The following is a 27,009-nucleotide window of genomic DNA, read 5'->3' as shown; positions in this document are numbered from 1 at the left end:
GGGGGGGGGGCTGGCCCAGCCCTGCTGGGACTTACAGTTGGCAGCGCGGAGGGCTGAAACCTCTCTGCTCCCCAGAGCGACTCCCGGGGCCTGGCCTTCAGCTCCCAGATGCAGGAGGTCTTGGCGGCCAAGGAGCGTGAATTTCAACGGCTGACGGAGGGCCAGAGGGAGGTGAGTGACAGCACTTGCCCGGGAGCCCAATTTCTGAGAAGTCGCACGCTCTGACACCCATCTCCTGAGAATTCTTGGGGGTGGTTGTGCTCCCCTATGAGAGTAGCCCCCTTTTCTGAGATGAGGCCAGGGACTGCAGAGGGGCCATCAGAAAGGTCCGGGTTCAAATCCCTATTGTTCCAGTTCAGAGCCATACAAATCTGGGGCAATAGCTTTGCTTGTCTTGGCCTTAGTTTCTCCATCTGTAAAATGGGACTAGCCACACCTACGGCATCTCCTGGGCTAGTGGGTCAGATAAGGTAATGAAGGGGAAAGCACTCTGAGACGGGAAGGCGCTGGGCACACACGAGGTCCCAGTGTTGGAGATTCTTGGTGATAGTGTGCCGTTCAACTCTTGTCTCCACTGCCAACTGCGTGACCTGGGGCAGGTTTTTAACCTCTCTGAGCCTTGGTTTCCTCATCAGAGAATCGGAGGTCAGAACCTTTGCCCTAGAAGGCTGCCGGGACGCCTGGAGACCCCATGTTTGAGGGCCTAGCGCGGGGCCTGGCATACAGCAGTGTCTGCTCTATGCATCACAATTGTTACTGTCTCTGAATCTGACCAGCTCCCCGCTGCCCGACCCCCCCAGATCTTGCAGCCCATAGTCACTGCCAGTTGGCATTGTGGCCAAGTCGTTGGGTCTGAGACCCTGCCCTGCCATCCCCTCCTTTCTCAGCTCCCAGATCACTGACCTTAGTAAAATCACCAGCTGATAGAAGCGGGGCAACCAGCTTTCTCCTTCAGCACCGGGCAGGGTTCCCAGGGGCTTTTCCATCGTTGCCTTGCCTGGCTCTGTCACCTGGTCTCACCTGCCCAGCATGGGCTGATTTCTAGATGCCTCTGCAGCAGCTGCTCCTTGGAAATGGAGGCAGGCTCCTTCAGCCAAGGGAGATTGGACTTAACACATGGGGCCGTTTTGTCCTGTCCCCAGCGGACGTGAAGCCTCTCCCCCAAGGTCATCCATTCCTTCACCCAGCGATTATTTGCAGCGCGCCCACTGGTGCCTGGCACTGTTCTAGGTCCTGAGGAACGTGCTAGACACGCACTCCAGCCCACGGAGTTATAGCCTTAGTCAGGAAGATGGATAACAAAGTAAGCAAGTAAAATCTGTAACATGCTGGAGAGCGAAAGTGCAAAGGAGAATAAAGGGAAGCAGGGCGAGGGCTAGAAGGCTTTTGACAGGGAAATCCAGGAAGGCCTCACTGAGTTGCTGACATTGGAGTAAAGGCCTGAAGGAGACGAAGAGTGGGTCATGTGATACCTGGGGAAGGGCAGTGCAGGTGGAGAGAACAGCGAGTGCAAAGGCCCTGAGGTGGCTGCGTGCCGTGAAGGTTCCGGGAGCCGTGAGGAGACCCGTGGGCTAGAGCAGATGGAGGGAGGGAAGAGTAGCGGGAGAGGAGGGCAGAGACCTCATGGGGTGGGAGGGTCTGAGCAGGGCACTGGATGCCACGGTGAGGGCTTCCCCTTCCCTTCTGAGTGCTCACGCTGCGCTCCATCTCCGAGTCCCGTGAGCTCCCTGCGGACCAGATGGGGTTCAGAGACAGCAACCATTGCAGAGCTCTGAGCAGAAGGGGTGTGATCCCCTCTCCGTGTTGGGCCCTTGTGGTGCTGGCAGTTTGTGTTTCTTACCCAGTTCCTTCAATTCAAAAGTCCCTCCCGGATGGGAGATAACGGAGCTAAATAGGCCAACACGGGGTAAACCCCCCAATCCTTTGTTTATGCTGGGTCTCCAGGAGCCCAGAGTCTAGGCCCCACTGTGGCCTTTGGGGGCTGGTTGTTGCCCTGGTGGACCCCGGGGCTTCCCTCCGCCTCACGCTCCATCCTCCTCCCGCAGCTGGAGGCCCAGCTGCACGGGCTCCGCAGCTCGCACCGGGCGGCCGGCTCGGAGAACCAGCAGCTGCGGGAGACGGAGCAAGAGCTGGCCGGCCAGCTGGAGGAGGCGCGGGGGCAGCTGCGGGTGACCAGGGGCCGTCTGAGCGCCGCCAGGGGCCACGCATCCTGGCAGGTGGAGGAGGAACCGAGGCGAGTAGCTGCCGCCCCTGGGCCCCTGGGCTAAGGTGGGGATCAGAGCTTCCCGAAAGGGGGGAGGCGTAGGCTCTGAGTTCTCTGAGGCCCTGTCAGCACCCAGAACACACCAGAGATTCCCTCCTTAAATCTCACAATAATCCTGCCAGGCCAACATGCTCATGCCCACTTCTCAGACAAGGAAACGAAGGCACAGAGAGGGGAAAGTCATGTGCTCAAGGTCACACAACTGAGATTCAAGCACGAGCACACACACGCACACACGCACGCACGCACACACGCACGCACAGGGTCTAGGGTAGTAATGGATCCCAGGCAGGCACTCACTCTACCTGTTACGGCTCAGAGGAGTGGGATGGACCAGAATGGTCAAGGAAGGCTTCCTGGAGGAGGTGAGGCTTCATATAGGCCCTGAAAGATGGGCAGGATTAGATGAAGGAAAGGAATGGCAGTGCGTGCAGGGTGAGAAGGACCGCCTGAGCAGAGACTGGGGGAGGGGGTCAGCTGTGAGGTGTTAGCGATGAGGAGAGATTCCCCTGACCTTAGCTTCCTAAACCCTTCCTAGTGTCCCCAGAGCAGGTGACGAGAAGGCTCCAGACGCCCAGGCAGTCTCCTCTGAGGAGGCTCCCCTGCCTGGACTGTTTGGGGAGGAGGATGACTGGGACCAGCTCCTGAGCAACTTCAACACCTCCTCGCGCAGAGCCCTGCAGCTCTCCTGGAGCCCACCTCCAACCCCGAGGACCCCCTCAGGCCCCCAGACACCCCGAGTAGTCAGGCAGATCTCCATCTCAGAGCCACATGCTTGGCTGCTTGGTCAGGAGCCGCCTTCAGATCTGGATGGGGCTCCAAGGAGCCCCAGTGGGGCGCCCTCCAGGGCCAAGGAAGGGAAAGGAGTGGGCCCGGATGGGCAGGACAGCGGCCCAGAGCCGCCTGTCCAGCCTCGAAGCCTGGAACCTAAGGAGGAGTCAGGGCCTGGCCCCGAGGCCCTCTCCCATGGGAGTTTCCCGGGGGCCCCAACTGGGGAGTCAGGGAGCCTGGTGGCAGCTGCCCTCAAAATGCTCGTTCCTTTGGAGGATGCACCCCCTCCCCAGCTGACCGCTCCCCCTCCCCAGGCCCCGGCTGGGCCCAGCGAACAGCTCCAGGCCTCACACCCAGATGACAAGAACCTCGGGCCTGGGCCTGTCCCAGAGAAGGCCCCCAGACAGAGCAAGGCCCTCCATCAGGACTTGCAGGTCCCCGGCTCTGAGATAGAACTGGGGTCCCCAGGGGCCAGAGCCCTCACACCAGGGCTGGCTGGGCCCTCCCAGGACCTGGAGCCAGTGGGGCAGCCTCCCGCAGAGGGACTGGAGCGGGGCCGCCTGGGCCCCGGTGTGCAGGAGGGCCCTCCTGGGGGGCCGGGAGACGCTCACGGCCGGGTCCTCGCGCCAGATGGGCTGCCGGCCCTTGCCCACGAGCATCTGGAAGAAGATCCTGGGGTCGAGGAAAGGAAACAGGTGGGCCAAGGAGGGCGAGACCTCAGTTCAGAGCAGTCAAGTGAGGCTCGTGGCCCGGAAGCTGGGCATTCAGAGCCCCCCCAGCGAGCTCATCCGCCTGCTCCTCTCCCGCGTGAGGCCCCGCGGGCTCAGGCCCAGGCAGAAGCCCCTGCTCCTAGAACACGGCTGCCTCCCCTGGACTCTCCCCAGGAGGGCGCTGAGCCTGGGGGTGGAGCAGGGCCCCAGGAGCACACGCAGAGCCCCCGCACCCTGGTTGAGCTGGAAGCCCAACCCCTGGCCTCGCCTACTACTGCTCCTGCAGAAGAACAAGGCTCCCTTCCATCCAGGGAGCCGCCGGCAGAGAACCGGCCTCCAGACCCAGGAACTGACTCCGGGGGGGCTGCGCCGACCTCATCCCCAGGGTCCCCCACCGCCAGCGAGCCTCCTGCCGACCCCGATTACCTCTTCCACGTCATCTTCCTGGGAGACTCAAACGTGGGCAAAACATCCTTCCTGCACCTGCTGCACCAGAACTCCTTCGCCACTGGGCTGACAGCTACCGTGGGTAAGAGCCGACCTGGGGAGGGAGGCTGCGGAGGGAGGGGAGAGCCCTGCCGGCGCCAAGGAGCCGGAGGGGGCCAGAGAGAGCCATCTCCCGGGGAAGCGGCAGGTTCTGTCCTGGCCACAGGCCCTGCATTAGACTTTATTTTATATGGGCATAATCTTACTATTTTACTAATTATCTCTAATTATAGGTAATTTGCTTTGCTGCATTGATCTGATTAGCTTATAATGCACCACATCGACAAAGCACCCTGCAATTTCGGTGCCAGAGCAGGCTGCTGGTGAAAACAAGCAAGTCCCCACCCCCATGGCTTGTGGGCAGGCCACTGCAGGGTCCACGTTGCTCACGACTGGCCCCGGCCAGTCTGCAGGCTCTGGCAGGAAGTTGCCTTGGGCAAGTTGAGTATTTTACGCAGAATGTATTTCTAGAGTATGGTCAGTTAGGAACTCAGATACCTGAGTTCAAATCCCGTCTCTGCCACTGACTAGCAGGATGAACTTGGGCAGATTTTTCACCCCGGGAGCTCCCAAACCCTCATCCGCGTAACGGGGACAAGAGCACTGGCTTCCTAGAATAGTTGTAAGGATGAGTCAGTTACTACGTGTCAAGCTCTTAGAATGATACCTGACATGTGGCAAGGGCTCAAAAACATTATTTTTATTGCTATTATTATAAGGAAATATTTGATCGCGTCTGATTCAGTGGCCCCTGCAAATGAAATGTGCCCAAGCACAAGGAGTCCTCCGTCTACAAACGTTGGGATCTGTGAGCCCTTGGCCGTGTATAGAGCCACAGAAATGCAAGATCAGGAATGAAGACGGGGCCCACTTAGGCACGGGGGTGGGGGGGTGGGGGGGATCCGTGCATTTGTCTGTCAGGCCACAAGCCGACTGCGGACCAGGGCCAGACCAGTGGGTAAATGACAGCCTTCATGCAAAAGTGGTTCCAAGACGGGTTCTCAGATTTTTCTCTAAGAATCCTCACTGGGGGAACCAGTTAAAAATTCAGTGTCCTGGGGAACGGAGAACTCATAGCAGGCCTGGTCTGACGTTGGGCGGGGTCGCAGGGTCTGCAAGGCCCGGGTTAGGAATCACCTAAGGTCCTGCTTACTGACCACGGGAAGTGCACCAAAGCGTCTTCCAAGCCTCCTTCCTTACAAAAGCCCTCCCTATGGAACCGACCTGCCCCATTAGTATGTGATAAGAAGGTTCCACAAAATTCAATCAAGAAAAACACAGGTTGTGTAATTGTGGAAAGACAGGACAAGCCTGCACGCCCCGCTGGCCCCCTGGGCGTATCCGGGATGGGGGCGGTGGGGGTGTGAGCAGCCTCGGTCGCCGAGCCGGCGGCGGTTTGGTGCCCCCTGGTGGCTGTCATCCATCCGGCTTCACCATCGATGGGGCCGACTCTGGCTTCTTCAGTCGTGAACATTTCCGCACTTCGTGTCACCTCCTCCATTCTCACCGCCCCCAAAAGATAAGAACTCTAGCCTGCTGGCATTCGAGAACAGGGCTGGGTGGAGGACCGAGCCTGAGCCGATGGAGTTATAGCCGAAGGTGCATTCCAGACTTTTCCATATCCCCATTTTACAGATGAGGGAAACAGATCATGGAGGACCTGGTTAAGGGTCCTGCCCTCGCTGGGGCCCAAAGTCTCCTGCCTTCAGGGCCCAGGCCTCAGCCTAGAAGTTTTAGCCTGTGCTGGGTTCAGCGTGCCTCCCTCCCTGGCGCTGCCCCTGAAAAGGAGCAGATTCCTCGGGGAGGAAATAACTGGTATATTCTTAGCGATTTGCGTGGTTAAGTTATAACATGCTTTGGGGACGGAATGGGGGCCACGTGGGTGGACTGAGGAGGGGGTGGGCCGGGAGGGGGACCGGTGGGAGTAAGGGCGGGGTTAGGAAATGCGAGGCGTACTTGTTAGCGTCGTTCATAGACCACACGGCGGGGATTTCAGCCGAGGCTGGATATTATCACGGGGCTTGGGTCAGATAATCTCAGAGGTTCCTGCGGACGCCGGGCTTCCTAAGATCTTCAGAAAAGAGGGCAATACAGGGAAGCGGATGCTACAAACGTCTGCTTCGCCGTTTTGCTGAGTCAGGTCCCCAGGCGGCCACTTCCTGCGAAGGGGGGGCGGGGTGGGCAAGGTTTCAGCCACCGCCAGGGGCAGCAGCAGGTAGAAAAGTCTCTGCGGGCTCAGCGCTGGAATGAGGCGCACCCCCCCCTCTCCCCCCACCCCCCCAGCTGGCTTGAGGCCTGCAGTGAGCTCTGCAGCCTCAGGGCTCCCTTAGGAAAGGGAGTGGGGAAGGGGAAGAAGTCCCTCTCCATCACTCCCTAGTCGGCCTGAATTCCTTGGGGGTTGTCAGAAAGGTGCACCCCCAAAGCTTTTAAACCCTCCTGGGATTTCACTATTACCTTCATATTTCCAGGGACAGGAAGGGTCTGGAAGCAGGACCACAGCCAGGTGGGGGGCTGTGAAATTTGAAGGTCTGTGGCTCAGGAAGATGAGAATAATGAAGAAAATGATCACCTCCCAAGCACCCCTGGGCCAAACCTCAAATATGAGTCATTCAATCTTCCCAACCACGCTGCAACGTGGCTCTTTTTATTTATTTATTTATTTATTTATTTATTTATTTATTTATTTTTACACATAGTTTTAAAATTTATTTTCTTTATTTTAAAATAAGCTTTACATCCAATGTGGGGCTTGAACTCACGACCTTGAGATCAAGAGTTGCATGCTCTATGCACCCCACTGTGGGTCTTTTTATTTTATTTTATTTATTTATTTTAAAGATTTTATTTATTTGACAGAGAGAGACACAGTGAGGGAGGGAACACAAGCAGAGGGAGTGGGAGAGGGAGAAGCAGGCCTCCCACCGAGCAGGATGCTTGAGGGGCTCAATGCCAGGACCCTGGGATCATGACCTGAGCTGAAGGCAGATGCTTAACGACTGAGCCACCCAGGAGCCCCCAATGTGGGTCTTTTTAAAATGTCACCTTGTAGATGAGGAAGGGAGGCTCAGAGACGAAAAGTGACTTGCCTGAGGTCACACAGCCCACAAAGCAGCAGAGGGTGGGCAGCTCCCAGCGCAGTCAGTCATCCCTGAAACCAGCGCTCCCCCCACCCTCCTGGGCTGCCTGCTCCCACTCTGCGGTCTGGTTGAAGGGGGAAGATCCATGCCGTAATCAGGAATGAAACAGGGAGTATTATAACAATAAAACAGTGACGCTGGTTCTCCTGAGTGACCTGAGGAATGACCATTGCCATACAGTTGGGGATAACACAGCTAGGTTCGCAGAGGTCAAACTAACGCAACGTGCCTTGAACTGGCACTGACCGTCAGCGTGTGGGAGTGCAGCGGGGACCGTGACCCCACGGGCTGGGTGGGCAGGAAAGGCCTCTTGGAGGATGTGGGGCCTGGAGTATGGGTGGGATTGGAGAGCCGAGGGGAAGGAAGCCCAGCAGACAGAGGGGCTGGTGTCGGGGAACAGGTATATCCTGGGGCAGGTTTGGACTGGAAGTCCTGGTTGGTGACTTAGAAACAGGCCTGACCACCCCCCGCCCCGTGTGTCCTAGGAGTGGATTTTCGGGTCAAAACCCTGCTGGTGGACCACAAATGCTTCGCCCTGCAGCTCTGGGACACGGCCGGCCAGGAGAGGTAAAGGGGACTGTCCACGCTCATGGCGTCACGGCCCCGGGCTGAGCCCGAGGCCAAGGGGGAGAGAGGGGGGCCCTGACCTTGAAGGTTCCAACACAGGCAAGAGGCAACCAAGGGCAAAAAAGGCATCTGCCCCTAAGGACTGAGGAGGTCGGGGAAGCAGAGATGAGTCAAGCTCCAGTGGGCTGCCCAAGGGGGCAGAAAGCGTAGCACCGACGGGGCCCTCAGGGGACAGCTGCCCAGTCCCCTGTCCTGCTGAAAACGCTGGCCCGCCCCTTTCCAGTGAGGCAGTAGTCATCGAAATGTAAAAGGCACATCTTCTTTGACCCAGCAGTTCCACTTCTAGAAATTCATTCTGTGGATGAACTCATCCACGACGGTAATAGCAGCATGGTTCCGGAAGCATCTATGTTGTGAAGCACCAGGAACAGTCTAACCGGGAGGAGGGGTGGGCCAGCTGAGTGGGTCAGGGCCTAGCTACACAATCCAGAGAATATTACAAAGTCACAAAGAAAGACTGTGCACTCTCTCTGTGTACAATGGGGAACCTCCAAAACATTTTATTTTTATTCTTTAAAACATTTAGTTAATTAATTTATTTGAGAGAGAGAGCATGAGTGAGGAAGGGCAGAGGAGAGGGAGAAGCAGGCTCCCCGCTGAGCACAGAGCCCTACGTGGGGCTTGATCCCAGGACGCCAGGATCATGACCTGAGCCGAAGGCAGCCACTTCACTGCCTGAGCCCCCCAGGCGTCTCTCCAAGATGTTTTGTTAACTGGAAAAGGCAAAGTACAGACTACTGAATAGTAATGAGTACAGGGCGTGTCTGCCACTGTCTTTACCTTTAGCAGGGGAGTAAAGGGCGTGTGTGAGTGTGCGTGTGAAAACGGTGTTAATGTATGCATACGTACATTTGTGTATCGTCATAAAACACCTCTGCAAACTGGTAACCCTGGCTGCCTCTGGGGAGGGGGACTGAGTGGCAGGGTGGGGGCAGGGGGACGACAGACTTTTCCCTGGGTGCTCTTTGGTACGTTCTGGAACTGCGACCTGTTCAACGATCATACTGCAAGAAGGAAAATGGAGGCACGCTCTCTGCGGGAAACAGTCAGAGGCAGGAAAGTTAATTCTCCCACTCTGCAGATGAAGTGGCTAAGGCCCGGAGAGGCCAGGGCGAGGGATCAGGCCACCAGGCCTCGCCTCACGCAGACTGTCCCGGCAGGTACCACAGCATGACTCGGCAGCTGCTGCGTAAGGCCGACGGAGTGGTCCTCATGTACGATGTCACCTCCTGGGAGAGCTTCGCCCACGTGCGCTACTGGCTGGACTGTCTCCGGGTAAGCAGCGGTCTTAGCCCCCTGCAGGTGGCTGTTGGGGTTGGCCTTGGTGTTTGGAGTCAAGGGGGAACTTGTATCGTGCCCATGCCCCCTTTTTCCCCAGGATTACAAATGACACCACAGACGTGTGGGTTATGTGACCCACTGAGAGCATGTGGCTGGATGAGCTGGGAGCATAGTCACAGGAAGAAACCACAACCACATAGTACAGCCTCCAAAATAAACTACTTCCTTTATCCTCTGAACATTTCTTTCCTGTATACAGCAGCTCCGTGTTGTCTTTTTAACACCTGGGGATAGTGCAAGTCTAGTAACACTCTAGGCGATAATTCCTCTGTCCACACATCTCTAGCTCTTCCCCTATGTACTTAATTGATACATATATACTGAAATCCGCAGTGTGTACTAGCACAGCAGAGGATTATGAAGAAAGACATGTTGTCTTCTCTCTGGAAGTTTCTAGTCTAGTGAAGAGAAGCAAAAGAAGTAAGATAAGGTCATGTGTGAAGGAGGCTGGGCTCGGGGTCTGACAGGACCTGGGTTTGAATCCCAACTAGCCTGTCCCAACTCTGTTATCTTGGACAAGTGACTTAACTTCTCTGAACTTCAATTTTCCAAATTCTCTCATACAGTTGTTAGGATTAACTGATAAAATTGCCTTTAGAACAACACTGGGAAATAGTAAGCACTCAGTAAACAGAAGCTAGTAGTCGTCGTCGTCGTCGTCGTCGTCATCGTTGTCATGAAACAATTAGGAAACGAGCCAGGCCAGCCTATGTAATCAAGCACTGGGCTGTTCAGCACAGGCAAGAAGAGAGGGGCATGAGCAGGAACAATCCTGGAAGGCTTCCTGGGGGAGGTAACTTTGAGGCTGGCCTTGGAAAATGGGTGACCTGTTTGCAGGCAGAAAGGAGGGGCAGATTCACTGTAGACTGAAGGGAAGATGTCATGGGTGGGGGAAGGGTGCAGAGTGAGCGTGAGACAGAAAGGCGATGGAGGAGGGTGCACACACTGTCAGCTTCCTGGAGGGCAGGGCCAAATCCAGCCAGGGCCCGGCACAACAGAGCAAGCCCTCAACGTGGGTGCCTGAGGGCATGTGTTCTGTGCGCAGGAGTCAGGGCCCGACGGGGTGGTCATCCTTCTCCTGGGAAACAAGAAGGACTGTGAGGAGGAGCGGCAGGTGCCCACGGAGGTCGGGCAGCAACTGGCCCAGGTGAGCACGTGGGCATCAGCCCCCTGACCCAGCCTGGACTGGCCGACTGGAGGGTAGCGGGCAGGTCCCCCTGGCCTGGGCAACTGAGAAGGACCCACGGCCCGTTCCTGCCCCTGCCCCTGCCCTGCCGAAGGCTGGGTCACAGTGGACAGCAGCCTGGCCGCCTCTGCCTCCCACCCACCCTGTTCTTAGGCCCAAACCTGAGGCTGTCCCGCGGGCATGACACTGACCCTCGAGTCGAATTAGCAGACTCCCACACAACATTCTGACCTATATAAAAATATCTTCAGAGTAAAAAAAGGTTTTAAAAGCTTCACTTAAAATTCCCAATCAAATCTTCATTTGCTCTCTGGTCTCTAATTAACATAACATTCCTTCTAATTTATTCTATCTTAGGACCCAAATTCTTCCCTGGCAAGATTGCATCAAAAGCCCCACCAGCAGACAGTGGATACTATTTATTTATGAATAGAAGTTGACCACATTCCAGAAACTCTGGAGAAAAATAAGGAAGGAAGAAAGAACCCAGTCCTTACCCCACCTCTGCCACAACCCCTCTTGGCATTTCCATATTGTGTTTCTTTCCCCTTCTCCTCTCCTTTCTCAGAGTCATGAGGTCATCATCATGGCTCCTGGTTGGCGGGATTTTTTTCCTCCTTAAAAGCAGTGGCTCATCTCTTTGACATAGTAATTCCTCCTCTAGCAATTTATCCTAAGGAAAGTCAGAAATAATAGCCCCTACGAGAATGGCGTAATGGGTACCCGCATAGGATGTATAATCAAGCATGTTTATGCGACCATGTTCTTCACGGTGTTATTTACAAGAACAAACATTGGGCAGCAGTTGGCGGTTAAGCTGTGGAGGTTCGTGTGAGAGGCTAGCATTGGCCATTAAGAATCCTGTCCCGGAAAAATATTGGAGGGCGTGGAGGAAACGCTTACAGTGAAACGTGAAGTCAGAAGAGCAGCGGCAAGTCCGGGGTGAGGTTGGGTTGACCCTGCGAGGCTGCTGGCGTTCGAGCGGAGCGGACCGAGCAGCTGGGTGCTGCGGTCTCATCCGACAGCACCTGACACGGAGCCCGCTCACCCCCGGGGAAAGCATTCTGCAAAACTGAATGGAAATATGTATCAAGTGCTAACAGGAGGGGTTTATATTTTGCTCTTACACTTTTTGAATATGCTGTATTTTCCAATATTCCGCCCCCTCTCCTCTTGAATATTTTTGAAATTAAAAAAAAAATAGCTAATAGTTTAAAATGTCCCCAGGGACATTTCTCCAAGTTGGGACACAGGCTTTCCACTGTCGCTCAGAGCCAGGGCTGTGGAAGGTCTCCGGAGTGGCCTCTTTGACAAGCCAAACCGTCGGAGTTGGCCTTGGGGTGCACTGGGTGGGGCCGGGACTGCTGGTCGCTCAGTGGGCTCTCCCAGGACCCCCACACCCCTGTCTGTCCGCAGGAGCTGGGGGTCTCCTTTGGAGAGTGCAGCGCTGCCCTGGGTCACAACATCCTGGAGCCCGTGGTGAACCTGGCCCGGTGAGTGCCACCCTGCTGCTCCCCACCCAGAGTCCTCTGGGCAGCCTCCAGAGCCCTCACGTAGGAAGGGAAGGCCTGCTCTGCTCTGAGGAAGCACCATGAAGCCACAGGGCTCACCCTCTCGGGAACGAGCGAGAGCACTGTGCGGAGAGTCTGAGTTGAGTTCTACCAGTCCCAGTGGAGTATCACCTCAAAGGCTAGCCCGCTCTCTGAGCCTCAGCCTGCTTTCTCCGCTGCGCGGTGCAGTGGGACAGAGGGTTACCTTCCTGCTCTCCACCTTCTAGTAACTTCCACTAGATTTATTTATTTATTTTTTAAAGTTTTTATTTATGTATTTACTCAAGTAATCTCTACACCCAATGTGGGGCTCCCACTCATGACCCCGAGATCACCAGTCGCATACCCTTCCGACCTGGCGCCCCAACTTCCACTCGATTTGGAGTAAAATCCAAATGCCTGGAAATGACCTTGGTGGTCCCGTCCCTGTGTGCACACGTGCTCGCACGCACATGCGCACTCACTCGCTCAGCTTCAGCCCCTCAGGGGGGCCCTCCCTGACCCGTCTCCACCCCACCACTCTTCCGGGACCCTGTCCCATTTGTGTCCTTCAAAGCCCTTCTGGACAAATCGTAATTGTACATGCATTTGTCTGGTCCCTGGTTGCTGTCTGCCTCCTGCCCGAGGCTGTGGCTCCAGGAGGGCCGGCGGGGGGCGGTTTTGTCCAGCCCCCTCCCTCCACAGCGCCTGGCACGTAGTAGGTGCCCAATAAACAAAGGAAATAAGTAAGGCGGAGAGGTCGTAGAGCAGATGATCTGGAAGCCCCTTCTGTGACAAAGCAGCCAGGGTGAGTCTGCGAGCTCACCTGATCACGCCGTGACGCCCTCTGACAGACAACTGCTCGACAGCGTCCCTTTGCTTTAGGACAAAAGCCCAAGTTCCTGAATGTGGCTTCCAGGCCCCCAGGACCCCGAGCCCCTGTTGCCTCTAAGGCTTCTTTCTGGCCCGTCTTTAGGCTTTGTGATTCGGGACAGGGGTCCACACTCAGTAAATATAACCTGAGTGAGTGAATGAATGAATGAGCTTCTTTCATTTCCCGAACTCGCAAGCTCGCTCTCTCTCACTGAGCCTTTGCCCTCAGCCCGGAATGCACCCCGCTTTCCTGCTAACAAACCCTTGTCCACTGCTCGGCCTCAGCTCTGACACTTCCTCCTTCCTCCCTAAGTCCTTCAAGGACCTTCGAGGACACGTCCCTCTGTGTGCTTCCTCATTCCGGCGTTCTGAAGGCCCCTTCTCTCTCTGTCTCCTCACCTCTCAAGGCAAGGACATGCTGGCTTCGTTGTCCTATTCGGAGTCCCCTGTGCAGTGCCCAGCTCACAGGGGGCTGGAAGGAACGCTAGGAAAGAGACAGAAGGCCTAAGTCTCCGTGGCCCCATTTTTCGGGTGCCGTGTGGGATGCATCACAGGGGCAGGGCAAGTGGGTGGAGAGGACGATTGGGGGCGCAGTCCCACAGCCCCACAGCTCACCCGTGGGCCCCTCCCTGCTGCTCCTGGAAGGTGAGACAGAGGACTGATGTCTGGTGCCGTCATACAGGTCACTCAAGATGCAGGAAGACCGCCTGAAGGGCGCGCTGGTGGAGATGACCCCCAAGAGGCCACAGAAGAGAGCTGGCTGCTGCTTCTGACCACGCGGCCCAACCGGGATGGGGGGGACAGCCACCCCTGGGGTTTCTTCCTCCTCAACTCCTGTCCCACCTGCCCGATGCAGCAATGACAGAGATGGCCAGCTTGGAAGTTCAGGAAATTCCCTCAGGTCAGGACTCGGATCCCAGGGCAGGGGCTGTGCTAACACTGCCCTTTGCACTCTGAAGAAGGATTTGGGGGTGGCGGGTGGTGGGGGGGTGGTTAAAACTCTCAAAAGGAAAAGTCGAGACAAATGAATTAAGGAAAATACACCATATTGTTGGCCACACATTTCCGTGGGGTAAAATTATAGGGTGAACGTGTGGGGGTGTTACTGCCCTTTTTATACGTGTTTGTATTTCTAGATCTTCTGCAATGTCTGGGTATTCTTTATATAACCCGAAATAAAGATAAACGTCGAGGGGAGGGAAAGAACCTTTCTGAGGAGCTTGCTTTGGGGCTGATTACTAATTCCTACAGCCTGTTAATTACAAGACACTTTATTAGAGCCGTCCCACTGTTCCGCGCCTGCCAAAGCTTATGAACCCTGTCTCACCACCTGTTTGCAAGCATCAAGTTTCTTCCGAGCGGAATCCGATTCCAGTGTTCGGATGGCCCCTGATAAGCCCTATTACCACTGTCTCCCTGAGCCCCGACCCCACTTCCTTTCCCCAAGACCTGCCTCTAAGGGGTCATATTCAGAGATCCTACCCCCTGAATGCCACAATGTCCTCTGATACAGCCCTCTGGCCTGAGGTGCAGCTGGGGGGTGGCTGGTGGGGCCTGCGGAGCAGCCAAAAAACTAGATTCAGATCACTCATGGGCTCCCCTTTGCAGCTTTTGTTGGAGTTCCCAGAACTGCCTACTATGTCCCTCCCGAAAGGGGCTGCCTATTATAAGCCGGGCTGGGGTCCTCAGTGCCCTTAAGGAGCCTGCTCTGAGAGCCTTAGGGAGATGGCCCCTCAGTGTGGCACTATCTTCTGTCACGCGTGTTTGCTGCAGCGGTCGTCCCTGTCATCTTACTGCTAACTGCAGGGGCGCTCATCACGTCCTACAGCCTGGTGCGCGCAGGACGCGGAGCTTATGATTACTTTGTATTCGGTACTGCGGAACCAGAGGAAACCCCAGTTTCACAGACAGACAAGCAGAGACCGTTCGAGAGAAAGAGGTATAGAGCGAGAGACTGCAGGAGAGAGAGAGAGGGCAGGAGGTAGAAGACAGAGCCTTCCGACTGGCTTAACCAGTCTCCAGTCTTGGCCCCTATCCCTCTGCTCAGTTCTGCCTCCGCAGCAGTGAGCTCCTTGTTGTTAGAGGCATACAAGGGGAAGTCGGGTGACGCTTTGGCAAGACGCCAGGTCGAAAAGCTTCAGGCATCAGAAGCCACCAAAGGTTGGATCAGATGCCTTAATGGACCCCATTCAGCCTCTAGACAATATGCAGGATGATTTCGTGGTCCAGCTAGTTCTTTTACTTACCTCTCTCACTGATTCTTTCTTACCCCCAATGTCTTCTCCCTTCCCGGATCCTCTCCATCAGCCCATGAGCCTCCCCCTGCTCTGAGCAGTTTCTAGGCTATAGTAGGTTCTAAGACAGACAGACATGGAGAGGTGGGCTGGAGTGAGTGATGCCTGGCCACGGACAAGGCTGGCGGGCAGGTTCCGCTGTTCCTAATGGCTCTGTCTGGGGTCTAGGGACCTGGCAGGCACAGACATCTCTGTCCTGTAGGCCAGCGAATTAATGAGGCTGGTAAGCAGGGTGTGATTCCTGGGGGAGGCAGTAGAGCGGATAGAGCCCCTGTCCTTTGGGGGACTCAGTACAGAAGGGGCCCCTGGGCCTGCCCCTTCCATCTCAGCTCTGCCTGCAGGCAGCCAGCTCTGGTTCCCTAGAGGTGGCGTGCAAGAAGGGACCGCACACCTGCCCAGAACCGTCACTTGGCTTTCTCTGGCAAGATCCAGCTTCTGTGCCGAGCAGAGCTGTGGAGGGGCCGCCAGCCCTTCCTGGTGTCAGAGGGCTCCAAGCCAACAAGCAGGGCCCAGGAAGCTCAGAGTGCACGAGGCTTACGGGAAGAGCAGCAGGAGGGACTCAAGGTAGATTTCAGAGTGGACTTCCAGACAAGTGGTGAGTTCTCAGGGCATGTCTGCCAAGGGGGCTCTGGTCACACCTTAGCTTGGGGCTGCTTAAGAAAAGGAGGGCTGGATGGGCTGATGGGGCTCAGGAGGTGGAGTGAGGAGGGGAGGGCAGGGGGACAAAAGGGAGCCTGGACAGAGGTATTAGAGAAGAGAGCTTTTTGGAGTGAGGACGGGCAGGAGCAGAACAGCCCTCATGTACAAAGCCCCTACTTCATGCCAGGCACTATTCCGAGCACCTAACTTGTACTGCCCTGTTTAACCCTCACAGCAACCCTATGAGATGGGGTGTGCTTATCCTCACTTTACAGATGAGGAAAATGAGGCACAGAGGATAAGTAGCTTGTCCACAGTCGACGCGGCTAGCAAGTGGCGCAGCGGGGCTTTGAACCCAGGCTCCAGCAGCCACAAGCTTCACCACGACGTGAGGGGGCTTCTTATGGGAAGGTATGGACGCTTAGGTGGAGCAGGGGCCAGGTCCCCGGACCCTTTCTTTCCCTCCCCTCCCCTCCCCTCCATCATGTCATCGGCGGGCAGGCCTGGGCCAGATGGAAGAAAAAAAGTTACAGATGCCGAGAGAATGACTCGATTATAGCATTCATCCAGGGCAGTTAGGGTCTGGGGCTGGTCCCTCGGTTCCTCCTTCCCCCACAGCCCCTGGAAGGAGCTGGAGACCCCGGAGAGGTAGCAGTGGCAGAATTCGCCCTGGCCCTCTCCATCTCTTCTCAGCTGCGCTCAGGCAAGCTGCTGCCATGGGGCCCCAGAAACCAAGCAGTCCCCCCAGGTGGGGCCCTGCAGGAGGGGCTCAGGGGACCCCCCCAGCCCAGACTCCAAGCCAGCTAGACAGAGGTCTCTCCAGACTCCCCCACCCCAGCATAAGAGAAAAGGGGATGGGGACCGGAATCAAGACCCCACAGAGCTGCGGTGTTTGCTGCTGGCTCAGGGTAAATACTCAGGAAATATTTATTTATTGAGTTAATGGGCAAGTCTCATCCCAAGAAAGCTAGGGATTCTGGTCTGGTCTGTGGGGTGGCAGGTGGAGACACCGGGCTAACTCTGGGATGTCTAGAGCCCATTTCCCAGCCTGACTCCTCTCAGTCAGGGCTCCCCATGTCCTTAGCATGTAGGTTGGAGTGGGGGTGAGAAGGAAGCTGGGGTGCAGCGCTTCCCCCAGCCCTGCCCGGTAACCAGCACAGCACAGCATAGAGGGCAGGCCGTCCCCAAGCAGGTCTGCCCTGGAAAGTCCTCTGGGATCTTTAGAAAATGCCAGAGACCGGGGCGCCTGGGTGGCACAGCGGTTAGGCGTCTGCCTTCGGCTCAGGGCGTGATCCCAGCATTCTGGGTTCGAGCCCCACATCAGGCTCCTCCGCTATGAGCCTGCTCCTTCCTCTCCCACTCCCCCTGCTTGTGTTCCCTCTCTCGCTGGCTGTCTCTATCTCTGTTAAATAAATAAATAAAATCTTAAAAAAAAAAAAAAAGAAAATGCCAGAGCCCAGACCAGCTAAATCCCGCCCCTAGGATGGGACCTGGGTGATTAGTATTTCTGAAACTCCCCACGTGATCCCACTGTGTAGACAAGCTTGGGAACCCCTGGCAGGGGCTTCACGCCTTCTCAAAGCTGCTGTGTATCCACTTTCTTGCTTGAACCTCAAATTAATATCTGCCTGTTTCATAGGCAGGCAAGGTTTTGAATAAATAAATAAATAAATAAATAAATAAATAAATAAATACACACACGTATATATAGGGGCACCTGGGGGCTCAGTCGGCTGAGCGTCCACCTCTGGATTTGGGGTCAGGTTCCGATCTCCGAGTCATGAGATCCAGCCGCATGGGGCTCTGCACTCCAGCAGGGAGTCGGCTTCAATCCCTCTCCCCCTGCCCCTCCCCCCACTCGCTAAATAAATAAATAAATAAATAAATAAATAAATAAAATCTTCAAAAAATGTGTGTGTGCGTGCGCACGCGCGCGCGCACGCACACACACACCCCCCAGATTCAATTTGTACTCCCTGCAGAAACTGTAGAAATAAAGAAATTACAAAGAGGAAAATGAAAATGACCTGAACCTCACCCTTTTGGAGCAGTTACTGTTGACATCTGTTTTCTTTTCTTTCCTTCCGTCTTCGCAGCCGAGGAAACTGAAGTAGGGAAACTGGGTAACTTTCCCAAAGTCACGGAGCTACAAAGTAGCAGAGTCGGGATTCGAACCCGGGGCGCTGCTGGAGCGGGTCCCAGCGGGTTGTTGTGAGGTCTCACGTGACTAACTGCCCGCCACGGACCCGCACTGGACGCAGCGGGCTGTGAAAGGAGCGGGGCTCTACAGGGAAAGAGGAAGGGGGCCCTCGGGCTGGTGCCGACGCGGTCCTTGCGTGTCCCGAGGCGGTGAGTGGAGCCGGGCCGGAGCCCAACGCCACGCTCACCGCCGCCGGGCTCCCAGCCACTCCCGAGCGACCGCTCCGCCTCGTCTTCGCCGGGCTGTGCGGCCTCATCCTGCTGGCGGGGCTGCCGGCCAACGCGCTCATGCTGCTGCTGGTGCGCCGGGCCTCCGGGGCCCCGCGCCGCTCCGCGCCCTGACCGGCAGCCTCCTGGTGAACGTCACGCTGTCCGACCTGCTCTTCCTGGCCGGCGTGGTGCCCGTGCTGCTAATGAGCTTCCTGCGGCCCGACTGGTGGCTGGGCCCTGTCATCTGCACCACCAGCCAGGCCACCAACAATGCCACCATGTTCTGTACCTTCTACAGCATGGTGGCCACGGCTTTTCTGCACCACGTGGCGGTGGCCCGGCCTGAGCTGGCCCTCCCCTCGGGCCGGGGCGCCCGCCTGCTGCTCTGCGGGGCCATGTGGGTCCTGGGCCTCACTGCCTCATTGCCCAACTGGCTGTTCCAAAGAGTGGTGGCGGAGGAGGGGTCAGCAGGGGCCCGGGCCTGCCTCTTGCTCCTGAGCCCCGCCCAAACCTCCTGCTACTTCGCTCTACTGGGAGCCCTGGCCTTCCTGCCTTGTATACTGGGGCTGGGCTGCTCTTTCAGCCACGTTGCTTGGTTCATGTGGACACAGCCTTGTGGCCCCAGTGGGGAGAGCATCCAGGAGCACCGGGAGAACACAGGGCTCGTCCTTGTGCTGGTGGTCTTTGTGCTGATGTGGGGGTCCTGCTCCATGCTGGGCTATGTGGCAGCCGTGGGTGGCCTGCCTGCCACGCCAGTGGCTTTCGTGGCATCCAGTCTCTGCACCATCCTGGCCTACTCCCAATTGCGCCGTCAGCCCCATCCTCTGCTTCTACCTCTCTCGCCCCTTCCGGACGGGGCTCAGGGATCTCTTCCGCAGGCCGGCAGCAGCCAGGCCCCCTGGGGGTGTGGGTGGGGCCAGTATGGCGCTGGAGCGTGTCCAGCCGGGCCAGGACAGGGCCCCAGGAGGTCTATGGGGTCTGGTGGGGGTCTGAGAAGTTAGGGTGATGGGAGAGAGGGCCGAGAGTCAAGAGAGGTGGGAAGACCCTTAGTGACGTTACAGCCTGTCCCCTCCATTTTACCATTTTACCTCTCTGAGATCCAGAGAGGGCAGGTGGCCCAGCCAAGGTGACACGCAACTAAAATGGTGACTAGGTTGGTGCTCCCATTCCACCTTGGGACTCAGATCCCTATAGATTCTACCACTTTCTAGTATGACCTTGAGCAAGTCCCTTCACTGCTCTATGACTTTGTTCTGTCATCTGGAAAATGGGATAATGATCGTACGTTCTTTATAGAGTTGTACAACGATAAACATAACATATACAATGTGCTTAGAAGAATGCCTGGTGCTTCGTAAGTGCATATTACTATTACTATAATCATCATTTTATTTTTATTAATTCAGGGGCATTTGAGGTGAGGGGACAAGAGGTCGGTAAAGGGATTCCAAAGGCAGAGAAGTGGGTAGAGGAATGACCCAGAGAATGACAACCCCGGGGTCCTTAATCCTGAAGGCCTAGGGAGCGAATGGGGGTGAGGAGAGGAGAACGCTGCAGCCGGGATGGGGGCCCAGAGGCCAGGAGAGCCTTTCAGGGACCTCTCCCTTCTTTGCCTGCCCTCCCATAGCTCGGTCACACACGCCTCTCAGCCCAACAAGGGAACACAATGTCAACCTTGGAGCCGTGAAGTTCTGAACGCCCTCCTTTCTTCTCTGCGGTTTCTCTTCCCAGCGTGGCACGCCCCTTCCTTCTTTCCAGAGCAACTGAAGGTCTCCACCTCTCCTACCCCATCTCCTCTGAGAAGTTCCCAAACTCCAGGCCCTCCCTCTGGCCTTCTGGGAGCAGGCCTTAGAATCTGTGTTAGCCTGGGAACCAGGAAGATTGTCTTTACTTAAAGTCCCAAGACAAGATGTTCTGCTTGGTAACAGTGTTACAGCTACACACACACACACACACACACACACACACACACAGACTTTCTTGTCTCCATGGTCAAAAAGCTTTGGAAACACTGGGTTGAACCAAGTTAAACCAGTCTCTCTGCTGCAGGACTTATCAGAGCTTTGAATACCCCAAAGGCCATTGGGATTTTCTGAAAGGGGCTCAGAGTAGGCAGTTCCCCAAAATTCATGCAAGAGAACCAGTGTTCTGTGGAACACAGCTTGAGAAATAAGCCCGGACAGAAGCTACAGCGTCAAGCACAGTAAAGATGCCCTCAGGCCCCTGGGGCAGCGGCTCTGAGACTTGATTCCCCTGCCAGGTGGGCATCTCCTCTAGATGCTTTCTCACAGGCACCCAAGGTGAAGCAATATGGGTCATTGGTTCTGGAAACTTCCCTCTTCCCAGGCCAGGACCCCACCTGGTTCTCACTCAAAGCATATGGGAATGCAAGTCAGAGGGGTATCGAATTATAGGGACAGCCATGAATCAGCTCGGATTTACTATGAAATCATAAGTAAGTAAGTCCCAAACTTCTGTATAATCAGTACCAAATTTCTTGTGATGTGCAGATTGGGAATGGCTGGCGTGAGGCTAATCTGACTGTGAGCTTGCCCAGAGGAGGGGGAAGGGCCCTTTCCCTGTGATCCTGGGCTCCGATGGCCCCAGCAATTTATATACAAAGAGCGACCAGGAGGAGGGAGGTGGTGTTTCTTGTGCTCTGCAAGTGCGTCCTGTCTGCGCACATCACACGCTTCACGTGGCCATATCTCTAGGCCCCACAGTCTGTCCACACGCTAATCCCGCAAGGGAAGACGGTGGTCCCATTGCACACAGCAGCAGCAACTCATCCCGGGCGCATGGCCTATGAGTCGTCCAGGCTGTGCCAGGAGCGCCCCTTTGGTGCCCACAGCCCCTGGCCCCTCCCACGGGCTTGGCATCGGTAGCCCCGGGTGGTAGGATTTCCTAGCTCACCGCTCCAGAGCAGGGGTCACCCCCGGAGGGTGCAGCCGTGTGTGAATCAGTGTCTCCAAACCTGAGCGGGGCCTGGCACTGGTGCTCGGTAAGTACTTGTTGAGGGATGAGTCAACGTGATCAAATGCAATAAAGTAACCCACTTGTTTTCGAGAATAACCTGATCATGTTACTCACCTCTCTCACCTCCTCACTGGCTCCGTTTCACTCAGAGTAAGCCGAAGCCCTTATCATGGCCTACAAGGCCCTGTACATTCTGGATTCTTCAGCTCCCTAATCTCTTCTCCTGAACTACCCCCGCCCCCCTGCGCCTCTTAACACAGCTCCAACCACACAAGCCTCCCTGCTGTCCTTCACACAAAGTATGCCTCAGGGCCTTTGCACTTGCTGTTCCTTCTATTTGGAGCCCTCCTGCCTGGGATACCAGCATGCCTCCTTCTCTCATTTCCTTAGGGCTCATCTCAACCTCACCTCCTCAGAGAGGCCCTCCCTGACCACCTCATCTAAAGTACCCCCCTGTTCCTCTTCAGCCGCTTCTTTTGTTATTTGTCTTTGTAACTCTTATCACCACCTGAAATTAGGTTATCTACCTATTTGTTTAAGTGCTTACTGAGTTTTCCTGTCTCATTTGTGTGTGTGTTGTAAGCTCCGTGTGGAGATAGGGCCTGCGTTTCGTTCACTGCTGCATCCCGAGCGCCCAGCACAGGCCCTGGCACATTGCAGTCGCTCAGGAAATCCTTATCGAACAAAAGAATGGAAGAGAGAGAGAAAGGAGAACCTGGACCCTGTCAAACAGCAACACATTTGCTGTTTTTCACAGGAGTCAGGAAAGCAAGGAACTCTACTAAAAGAACCAAATTTACTTCAGTTTAAGGCAAATTCCACACAGAGACTGTCTCAGAGACGGCACAGGACCAGACAGCGTAGAAACACCACCATCATGCATGACAGGAAGGAAAGCGTGTCGGGCAGTGGACAGGGTGGGGGCCTGGTCTCCCCCCAGGCGTGGGATGTGTAGTGGGCTGGGGAGCCCCATGCTGCGGGAGGGGCTGGCATGCATGACTTGCTCCCCATGTGGGTGAAGGCTGGGCAGTCCGGTGGGCCCAGGGGCGAGAACACCTTCCTCTCCTTCCCCACAGCAGAGGCAAGGGCTTGGGCTCACACACCAGAGCCCAAGGCTGAAGGACTAGGGTGGATTTAAGGTGACAGGATGGAACAGGGTGACCCTAAGGGCCAAGACGGCCAGAGTAAGGGGTCACACTGCTGAAAAGTGGGATGGGGGAAGCTGGGCATGGCATGAATGGACTCTCGGGACACCGGAGCTGAAGATAAACCTGGGACCATCTGGTCAACCTCTTGCCCTACTTCTGAGTCCCAGAAGGCAGAGGGGCCTTCGTTGGGTTCCCACAGGCAGGGGCTAGATGCAGGGCTCAAACTCAGGACTCCTATCGCCTATCCGTGTGGGAGAGAGGGGCAGTGTGGGAGTGCTGGGGCTGGACTTCTCCTTCCAAGGCCTCTGGGGGGGCAGCAGACGACTGGGCTCCAAAGGCCCTGGGCAGCGTTGGCAGGAGAGGGGACGCCTGGAGCCAGGAGTCAACTGTAGAGGCGCCTGGGGGCCCACACCAGGGAGGGGCCTGTGGATCTGTGGATCTAAAACCAGTGTCATTCTGGGCCTGAGAGGCACCAGAAGGGACTCTGTGCCTGACAAGCCTCCATTGGTAGTCCAGCATGTGACCTATGGCCTCCCATCACAGCCTCCCCTTTACTGTTCCGCTGGGCTCCCGTGGCAGGCAAGTGTCCCTGGGAGGGGTCACATGTTCGGGCATCCCCGCAAACCCATCAGCCTCACCGGGTTTACTGGAAATATGGACGGGGTAGATACTGGGGGGGGTGAGTGGGGAGGTCAGGGACCAGGTGTAGGAATAGATGGCACAGGAGGAGGGGAGGGCCTAGGGCCCGGGAGGAGAGAGGCCCAGCTCAGGCTTCAGGGCCATAGAGGAGCAGATGGGATTGCCCAGGTGGGCTGAGGGGGATCCCAATCCTCCTGATCGTGAACCCCTTCCTGGCTGGACTAGAACCAGGTGTCAGGGGGACATGAGAAGGGCAGGGGCCCGGAACCTCACCCCCACCACCTGTACCCTCCAACTCCCGGGGTTTGGGCCATGAGGCCGGGAAATGAGAGCGGAGTCTTCAGAGGCCCCATCCCCCGCTGGCCAGGCACACACGTTACAAAGGCTAGGCATGGCATATCGTAAGGGGGTCTGGGGACCCCAGCCGAGCTTCCACTGGCCCCCCGCCCCCAGGGAGCCGCCCGCCATAGGCCAGGCGCCTTCAGGAAGAGTGCTCAGATGTGTGTGTGTAGGGGGGAGGCAGGGGGGGTGCGGGCTGGGGACCGTGGGGGCGAGGGCTCCGGGGCGGCGGGCGGGGGGCGCGGGCGGATGCCCTGTGCCTTCATGTAGGACACCAGCTGGTCCGGGATCTCGGCCAGCACATCGCGGGCCAGGCGCGCCATGCTCAGCACGTGGTTGCCCGTGCGGTCCACGTAGTCCCTGAAGGGCACGAACTGGCCGGAGGAAAGGCACGGTCAGGCCGGGGCTCAGGCTGGACCCCAGCCCCCTCCCAGTGTCCAGGCCCGGGGCCCTGTCCCACGCCTCCCCGGCCTCTGCCCTCTGCACTCAGCCCCTCCCGCTGCTGGGGAATGCCGAGGGGCTGTTCTCTCATCTGCTCAACAGAGCCGGAGCACCTCCTCCCTGCTGGGATGCACCCCTGAACAGGAGCCCTTGAGCTCTGAGGTCGCGGCACCAAGCACAGGGACTCAGCCAGCGCTTGGAAAATGCTGGATGAACCCCCTGGCTTCTGGGAAACAGGCCTTCCCATCTCCCCCAACCTCTCCGTCTCATTTGCTCTGCTTCTCCTCCTCTGTCTCCAGGCCGACACCCAAAGTCAGGCCCCTCTGGCTTCCTCCCGGGGGGGGGGGGGGACCCCCCAACTCCTTGAGTGCCTCAGCTCACTCCTGCCTCCAGGCCTTACCATACGCGGCTCCCCCCTCCCAGACGGCCCCTGCTCTGGGGTCTAGCCTCCTGACTTCGGTCTCCAGCCTTGGACTGACCCCTCCCCCCCACCGTTGAAACCCAGGGGTCTGGGGAACGTCAGTCTTTACTCCCCATCCCCGGAACACTGCAGGAGGTCCACAGACAGGAGCGCTTCCTAAGGTGCATCTGAGGCTTGACTGTGCAGGGACGCCCTGAGGACAAAGACCTGTGTGCTCACTACATGTGCCGTCCTAGTAAGGTGTTAAGACGCGGGTCCAGTGAACCCGGAACGAGAGGGCCTCGGCAACAGTGAGGACACCTCCTCCACCTCCAAGGGGTTTGCCGTCTCACTAGGAAGGCAGCCCGGCAGAAGACACTGGAAAGTGCAAGTATGGGGCATAAGTGCTCTGCAGGAGACCACGGAGGCCTGGTGGCTCAGGGAGGCCTTGGCCGAGCATTCTGGTCAGGGCAACAGCTTTGGGGATGTCTCAGACATGGTAGGGAGAGGTCCAGCGGGGGGAGAAGTGTGACCCAAGGACTGATTCCTGTTCCCTACTATGGTGGCCAGGCCACTCGGGGGCTCCTTCCAGGGCCCCTTTCCAGAGAATTCTCTAAAAGGGGGTATGAGGTCAGCCTTGTTAGAGGGGCTCTGGCGTTTTCCTTGGGGCAGGCAGGATTTGGGCTTCACCTGGACAATGTCCCGCTCTGCCAGCTTCCCCCGTGAGGAGATCCGCACGTCATCACCATCCAGCTCCACCATGGCTGTGTGAGGAGAGGCATTGGGGGTGGGGTGAATTAATGGTGGGCACCTGGGCTTGGCAGGCCAGTGGACTTGTCCTCCAGTCCCGGGCCCATCCGGCACAGAGACCGTCAGACCAGACCCCCACGTTAGAGATGAGGAGACTGAGGCCAGGAGACAGGAGGAGCCCAACATGGTGAGTCTGACTTCTAGCCCAGTCCAGCTCCTCCACCCTCCGCAGGCTCCCAGGGTTGGGGGAGGGAGGAGGGCCTGGGCCTCCTCCCCGCAGCCTTGGGATATGGGTGTGGGTGCACACCCTGGCACACCCTTCCCTGTGCAAACACACCCTTACACCCTGCCTGCTCACCCAGACGGTCACGCCGACCCATGAGCTCTCACTCTTTGGGGAAGGGTCATTCCCCAGGGCCTGATGCCTCTGGGGAAACATCTGGGGGATGGCGACTTACCGTCAAACTCCGCCTGGCCCACGCCGACGATGATGATGGACATGGGGAGTTTGGCAGCCTGGGAGATCAGTGGTGGGACAGAAAGGGGTGGGTCAAGGGAAGAAAGACAGAAGGACAGAGAAGAAATGGAAGACAGAAGGATGGAGACACACAGAGAAACACAGGAAAGGGGGGAGAGGGAGGGGCACGGACCAAGGGAAACAGCCGTGGGGCCCCAGAGAGGAAGAGAGGGTCAAGAGGGAGAAATGGGTCACAGGTCTGCTTCTCTGAGACACCCCCTGACCCCCCCTCCTGTCCCTGGGCCTCCTGCAAGGGAGACCTCTTTAATGTGGGCATCCAGAAGTGCGAGCTGGGGCTGGAGCCCTTACAGGGCGAGCACCCAGTGGGGGGAGCCATGTTCCCGCGCCTCCCCGACTCTGGGCTCCCGCTTCGCCCTGGCCAGGCTGGGCTGGGGTCTGGGGCAGTGGTCCACGGGTTAATGAGGGAGCCATGGGTGTCGGGAGGGAGTGGACCACGGCCGGGAGTGGGTACAGAGCTCGTCCACGGGACCCCTCCACCCCCCAGACCCCATTGCCCGGGAAGCCTCGTCCCACGGGTTTCTCTAAAGAAGTGGGGAGGCATCCCCCTGCCCCCAGCTCACATTGACGATAGCCTCCTTGGTCTGCGCCATGTCCGAGATGACCCCGTCCGTGATGATTAGCAGCACTGAGTACTGGGAGCCGTCCTGCACTGCGGCCGCAGTCCTGGCGGGGGTGGGTGCCGTCTGTCTGGCCAGCTCTGAAGCCCTCCCCACCCCAACAGCATTTGGGGGGGGGACAACTCTTTGGCAGGAGGGGAGTCTCTTTAGGGTCAGGGCTCCCTGAAAGGCGAGTCAATGGAACAGACACCCCTCCCACCTTCCCGAGAGGACATGCGTGGACGGGAGCGCTGTGCGAGCTGCCGGGATGTGTCTAGTGGCCGCGACACTCACCTGGCCACGTGGGTGACCACGGGAGCAAAGTTGGTGGGGCCATAGAGCTGCACGGTGCGCAGGCTGTGGTGGTAGGCCTCCAGGATGCCGTCGATGCCACAGCAGGAGGGGTTCTCCTGGTTGCCATTCTGGGGGCACCGAGGATAGGGAGGCTGAGCCCAGGAGGGGGTAAGCGGGGGAGGGAGGCCGGGGGCTCTGCGGGGCGGGGTGTACAGCCAAGGTGGGGAAGGCCAGCGGGTCTGGGATCTCCTACACTCTTCTCTGGTGGGGGGTTTAGGGGGCACGCTCTGGGTGAGAAGGGCTCAAACCTGCTCCTTGCCCCACTCTCTGGACCTGCTGGGACAGGCCCCCTGAGAGCCCTGGCCGCTTCCCTCAGGGAACCTTGAGCAAACCACCACATCCTCGAATGACTGCTGGATCGGAGCAGCTTTGGAAGGACCAGTGGCTGATCTGTCCCCCTGTGTGCTGTGCCTCCAGCTCGTGGGAGGGAGGGAGAGGAGGTGGCATCAGCACAGGGCCCCCGTCTCAGCACCAGCTCAGGGAGCTCCTGGGATTACCTGCAGTTTCCTAGTCCCCGTGCACACCCCTTTACCCTTATTTCTGGGGCCTTGGGGGGGGGGGGG

The 27,009-nt window shown here is 57.3% G+C and overlaps 3 protein-coding genes across 7 annotated transcripts in view; 2 read left to right on the top strand and 1 right to left on the bottom strand.

Moving 5' to 3' along the window:
* Positions 1–14,121, top strand: part of RAB44 (RAB44, member RAS oncogene family) — a 34,049-nt gene extending 19,928 nt beyond the window's left edge. For 2 of the 5 annotated variants that reach the window (XM_040644676.1, XM_040644675.1), the window contains exons 7-11: positions 76–171; positions 2,046–2,233; positions 2,802–4,273; positions 7,853–7,934; positions 9,155–9,642. In XM_040644676.1, the coding sequence (XP_040500610.1) occupies positions 76–171; positions 2,046–2,233; positions 2,802–4,273; positions 7,853–7,934; positions 9,155–9,569 (2,253 nt within the window). In that variant the 3' untranslated portion in view covers positions 9,570–9,642. Of the gene's footprint in view, positions 1–75; positions 172–2,045; positions 2,234–2,801; positions 4,274–7,852; positions 7,935–9,154; positions 9,643–10,380; positions 10,483–11,937; positions 12,015–13,605 lie in introns of those variants that run through there. The other 3 variants (XM_040644678.1, XM_040644677.1, XM_040644679.1) reach the window with 3 other exon arrangements.
* Positions 14,122–15,431: 1,310 nt separating this feature from the next.
* Positions 15,432–19,546, top strand: LOC121106027 (C3a anaphylatoxin chemotactic receptor-like). The gene is given in 6 exon segments (XM_040644606.1): positions 15,432–15,440; positions 15,644–15,812; positions 16,132–16,267; positions 16,550–16,604; positions 18,131–18,377; positions 18,380–19,546. Coding segments are annotated over 6 exon segments (1,503 nt in total). The 3' UTR covers positions 19,267–19,546.
* A 3,976-nt stretch (positions 19,547–23,522) lies between these two features.
* Positions 23,523–27,009, bottom strand: part of CPNE5 (copine 5) — an 88,285-nt gene continuing 84,798 nt past the window's right edge. The window contains exons 17-21 of the mRNA XM_040644674.1: positions 26,387–26,514; positions 26,057–26,159; positions 25,417–25,474; positions 24,899–24,972; positions 23,523–23,741 (exon numbers count right to left, since the gene is read on the bottom strand). Of these exons, the coding sequence (XP_040500608.1) occupies positions 23,523–23,741; positions 24,899–24,972; positions 25,417–25,474; positions 26,057–26,159; positions 26,387–26,514 (582 nt within the window). The remainder of the gene's footprint in view (positions 23,742–24,898; positions 24,973–25,416; positions 25,475–26,056; positions 26,160–26,386; positions 26,515–27,009) is intronic.

Source organism: Ursus maritimus, unplaced genomic scaffold (assembly GCF_017311325.1).
Source record: "Ursus maritimus isolate PB19 unplaced genomic scaffold, ASM1731132v1 scaffold_30, whole genome shotgun sequence".
Classification (NCBI taxonomy): Eukaryota; Metazoa; Chordata; class Mammalia; order Carnivora; family Ursidae; genus Ursus; species Ursus maritimus.
This window is presented reverse-complemented; position numbering and strand designations above follow the sequence as displayed.